Source organism: Saccostrea echinata, unplaced genomic scaffold (genome assembly GCF_033153115.1).
Source record: "Saccostrea echinata isolate AGI-Se365-2 ecotype Australia unplaced genomic scaffold, CSIRO_AGI_Sech_v1 ptg000029l, whole genome shotgun sequence".
Lineage (NCBI taxonomy): Eukaryota > Metazoa > Mollusca > Bivalvia > Ostreida > Ostreidae > Saccostrea > Saccostrea echinata.
Genome location: NW_026889778.1, coordinates 26,131,790 through 26,137,226, shown reverse-complemented (window position 1 = coordinate 26,137,226; position 5,437 = coordinate 26,131,790). Strand labels below are relative to the sequence as shown.

The window sequence follows — 5,437 nt, the reverse complement described above, 5'->3', positions numbered from 1 at the left end:
GTGAAATAACAAGGGGGACAACTCAAAGTCGTGTAACAATACACTCCCCGTCTGATTTATCACCCTTAAACAACTTTACCCTACATTAACACTGATAGCACAAAAAATACTACTTGTATGTAAAAAAATACACATTAAACAAAATATCAAAACATGGTATACACACACAGAAAGTCAGATGTAAATCAAGTTCGTGTACTAAGTGGTTACACTGTAATCAAAGGAATCACTTCCGTAGCGGGTCTGATGAAGAGGCATGGCTTTCCTTCCTTGAGTATACGTACTTGGATTTTGCGTATCAGACCGTCTGATTCACTTGGAAATACACGGTTTATGATGCCGACTTGCCAGTCATTGCGCGCACTTTCTTTATCATGTAGTAGAACGACATCCCCATCTTTAAGATTGCCCACTGAATCTTGCCATTTCTGACGAGGTTGTAGGGTGGAAAGGAACTCATTTTTCCATCGCTTCCAGAAAGTGTTAGCCATGACCTGGACCATTTTCCATTGACTTCGGTACATGTCCTTGACATCAAGATCCTGGAATTCACTGGGTACTTCATGGGTTTTCTGTGTCAGTAGAATCTGTGGCGATAGAACGAATGGTGCTTCAACATCAGTAGATACAGGTACCAGTGGCCTCGAATTCATAATAGCCATGACCTCTGCCATAAAGGTTGTCAAAACCTCATGGGTCAGCTTCCCATGTTTGGTATCCATAAGCATTGCCTCAAGGATGCGACGGGCAATGCCAATCATCCTTTCCCATGTGCCTCCAAAATGTGAGGCGTGGGGAGGATTAAACCTCCATACAATACGCTTGTCTGCAAGAAATGTCTTCAGGCTGTGGTCTTCCACATTCACTACATTCATCTGCAGCTCCGCAGCAGCCCCAACAAAATTTGTCCCTCTATCTGATCTGAATTCAGAGACTGTACCACGAACTGCCACAAACCTTCTCATGGCGTTGATGAAAGAAGAAGAGGTCATTTCCTCAATGACCTCGATGTGGACTGCTCGGCTATACAAACAGGTAAACAACACTGCCCAACGTTTTGAGTGTGCGCTGCCCCCTCTTGTTCGTCTCGTGATGACATTCCAGGGGCCAAATACATCCACCCCAACAAAGGTGAAGGGTGGTGACTTAGTAAGTCGGACTTTGGGTAGATCCGCCATTTTCTGACATAGTGGTTTCCCTCTCATCTTGCGGCAGGTCACACAGTGATGGATGATTGATGACACCAAGCGTTTCCCTCCAGAGATCCATAGGCCTTCACTTCGTATAGCACCTTCCGTCAGATGACGCCCTTGGTGGTAGATTTTCTCATGATGATGACGAACCAATAGCCGGGCAATATGGCTCTTGCCAGGTATCAGGATAGGTGTCTTCTCCCTCACAGGTAAGTCAGACAATTTGATTCGTCCACCAACTCGCAGCAAGCTGCCATCAAGGTAAGGAGACAGAGTCAGAATGGTACTGTCTTTCGGAAGGGGTCTTCCTGCATGTAGCGCACTTAGTTCTTTCTGATAAAATTGATGTTGAACCTCTTTAATGATCAGCATTTCCGATTCTCGATGAGATGTTTTATCCACTCTCCCTGCTTCCTTCCTGAGCCTTTCCTTGATGAAGGTGATGGCCCGCACAAGGCTCAACCAACTACCAAAGCGACTAAAACGTGACGTTCCTAAAGTTGGTTTGGTTGACATGGTCTTGAGGGTCACTATCTCTGGTCGTACTTCACTGTCCTGCTCTGGGTTCACCAAAGAAAACGACTCATTTTGGAAATGGTTTGTATTTCCTTTGAGGAAGTCTGGTCCCTTTAACCACAAACTATCATATAGCTGTTCTGGCAAAAGTCCACGAGTTCCTTGATCAGCAGGGTTTTCATCAGTTGTTACATAATTCCATTGGCATGGAGAAGAACTCTTGCGTATCCTGGAGACACGGTTGCATACGTAAACATAAAAACGTCGGCGCTCATTCGACAGATACCCCAGCACCACTTTGCTGTCAGAGTAATACATGATGTCCTCTAAGGGTAAGTCCAGTTCCTTTGAAAGCATCTCACCAAGCTCCACAGCTAGAACGGAAGCACAGAGTTCCAATCTTGGAATCGTGTGTCCACTTCGTGGGGCAACTTTACATTTGCCGGACACAAACCCTACAGAAATCTTCTCATCCACAGTCATACCCCTTATGTAAGCACATGCTGCTACTGCTCTTTCAGATGCATCACAAAAGATGTGTAACTTTTTGCCAACACACTTGCTGTATGATACAGACAGTAGGCACCGGGGGATGTGAACACCATCAAGTCTCGTCAATTGTTCTAACCACAGTTTCCATGCACTCATAGTTGCTGTAGGTAAGGGATCATCCCAACTCTCAATCCCAGTAAATGCTTCTCTCATGATCAGTTTACCATTTAAGATTATGGGCGCAATGAATCCAAGTGGATCAAATAATCCATTTACAGTGGACAGCAGTCCTCTCTTGGTCAAGGGCTTCTGCTCTTCTGAGGCTTTGAACATAAAAGTATCTGTAGCTAGGTTCCAACTTAAACCCAAACTGTGGTGTACAGGTAAGTCATCTCGATCTAGATCAAGCTGTTCCATGGATTTTGCAAGATCCGCGGACGGAAATTGTAGCATCACTTCTTCACTGTTTGATGCGATCTTGTGTAGTTTCAAATTTCCAGCTTCCAGGAGTGTTTTCTGAGTTCGCTTTAGAACATCAACTGCTTCACTAACACTGGGAAATGACGCCAACCCGTCATCAACATAAAAGTTTCTGGTAACAAACTGCTTAACATCTTCCTTACAGTCAATTTTTACACAACGTCTAAGTCCATATGTGGCAACCGCCGGAGAAGGTCGGTTGCCAAAAACATGGACGCACATTCTGTACTCCTGTAATTCTTGTTTCGGATCATTATTTCGATGCCAAAAGAAACGAAGAAACTCTCTGTGAGGTTCTGCCACATGGAAACAGAAAAACATCTGCTGAATGTCTGCAATCACAGCAACCGGCTCCTTTCTGAATCTCATGAGCACTCCATCCAGACGATTCATCAGGTCTGGTCCTTGCATTAACACGTCGTTCAGGGAAATGCCTTCGTTTTTGCAAGAAGAGTCAAACACAACTCGTATTTTATCCTTTTTCTTGGGGTGGTACACCCCAAATATAGGCAAGTACCAACATTCTTGTCCAGGTTGAACGGCAGGTGCAACTTCAGCATGTCCAGAGTCAAAAATGCCCTGCATAAAACTAACAAAGTGTTCTCGTTTAGTTGGATTTCGTCGCAGACTCCCTTGTAGCATCAGTGCTCGTTTCAGTGCCACCGATCGATTGTTTGGTAGTTTTTCTCGGGTCTCCCGAAATGGTAATGGTGCTGTCCAATTTCCAGCTGAGTTCTTAGTAAAGGTTTTATCCATCAACTCCAGAAATAGGATGTCCTCAATGGATTGTCCTAAATCGTTGTCGTTATGTTGACGTTTGAAAATGGGGTCATCATTCATACAAGTATTTAGTGATATATTATATTCACAATTGTCAAATACACTAATGCGTCCACTCTGGTTCACAGTAGTTTTCATGACGTTCACGCTTGCAGGTGGATGGAGATTTCCAAGACAGACATTTCCAATGAGGATCCAACCGAGAGCTAGCCTCTGAGCGAAAGGGGTTCCTCGTGGTCCTGTACGTTGATCCTCTATGTGATGGGCCTCTGGCAGATCCCGACCAATCAACAATAGAACTTGGGCCTTTGGATCCAGAGGAGGAATATCTACCCCACTGAGGTGCGAATGAAACTGAACAATTTCTGGTGTTGCTATTTCACTCTTTTCCTCTGGAATTTGCTCACACTCTGTAACCAGCGGAAGCTGTAAAATACAGGAACTGTCTTTTGACTCCACCATAAGTCCAAGGGCCTGTCTTCCACTTCGTTGAAAGGTACCAGCACATGATTTCAGTGAATATGTAGTAACTGAAGACATCGGAATATCCAATGCATCAAACAATTCAGGCCTCGCGAGTGTATGAGTACTCTGGTCATCTATCAAGGCATATACATTGAGGGATTTTTCTGGATGGTTCATTGGGTAGACCTTGACTAATAGAGTCTTAGAACAAGATCTCCCTGTAAAGTTTTTGCCGCACAGTTCTGTACAGAGTGAACTCATATTTGATCCCTCCCCGTCGTAATGTGACCTGGTTGAGATGTCCAATATCTTGTTGGATTTCTCCCCGCCATGATATGACCTCCGTGCAACATCCGACTTGGTAGACATATCACCAATGTGTAGAGAAGTAGGATGATTCTTGTTTCCACAAATGTCACACTTCACAAATGCACTACAACTTGCATAACCATGTCCTGTGGAATCACAACACTTAAAGCAGAAGTTGTAATCCTTCAGCAGTTTCTTTCTTTCATTTAGAGTCAATTTCTGGAAAGTCTTGCACTGATTAAGTTTATGTCTATTCACATGTAAAAAACAGTTGTTTCCTGTGCTGACACTAGTATCTTCTTCTGTCGTTTTCACAGTCGTTTTCTTCACCTGAACATCATTCTTGCGATAGGCGTCACTACGTCGTGAATCAGGGTTGGAGCGATTTACGGTGTCAGCAGCTGATTCACACGTGCCTTGGTAATTAAAGCTTGGATCATTACGGATCCTACTCATTTCTGTCACAAACTGGACCAGGTAGGTAAAGGGTGGATATGTGACTCTGTGTTGTGAATTATAACTTGTTGCACGCGTCGTCTATTTTTCCTGCAAGTTGATTGGAAGCTTTGCAACAATTGGACGCATGCCTGTGGATGAATCCAAGTAGAGAAGAGATCGATTTAAGGCAGGGTCCTCCATTCGCAGCTGCACTTCGCTCAGTAGATCTGCTAATTCAAAAAGCTTTTTGTTGTCTTTCACTGTCAGTTTGGGGAAATTCGACAACCTCGACTTTAATGATGTTTCAAGCAGGACTGGGCTTCCATACCTGTCATCCAGACGACTCCACAGCTTCTCCAAAGCTTTCTGTGGGTTATTGATATTGGCAGTCCGTATGCTAACTGCATGTTTCTTAGACTCGGGTCCTAGATATCGAATCAATAAGTTCAGCTCTTCTCTCGGACTGGCATTAAGTTCTTTTGTAAGTACATCAAAACTATCCTTCCTCGACTGATAAGTCTCTGGACGATCATCAAAGGTGACTAAAGACCAACGCAGCAGGTCTTTCTTATTCATATAGTTAGCAAATTCACTTAGTAATGCAGGTTGAGTAACTTGTGGCTGTACTGGACTACTATGATTGGTTGGTTCGATGGTAGGTGGGCATCCATTTGACCTTGTGGTTGGTGACATAGCTGGTTGTGTGGATGACGCAACTTGGTCCTCATGACTCGGCCTCACTTCTGACATAACTTGGTCCTTAG

The 5,437-nt window shown here is 44.1% G+C and overlaps 1 protein-coding gene across 1 annotated transcript; it reads right to left on the bottom strand.

Annotated features, from left to right (window-relative positions):
• Positions 1–206: 206 nt before the first annotated feature.
• On the bottom strand, positions 207–4,691 carry LOC133195152 (uncharacterized). The gene has a single exon (XM_061331016.1). It carries the CDS (start codon positions 4,689–4,691, stop codon positions 207–209), a length of 4,485 nt encoding a protein of 1,494 aa, XP_061187000.1.
• Positions 4,692–5,437: the final 746 nt, after the last annotated feature.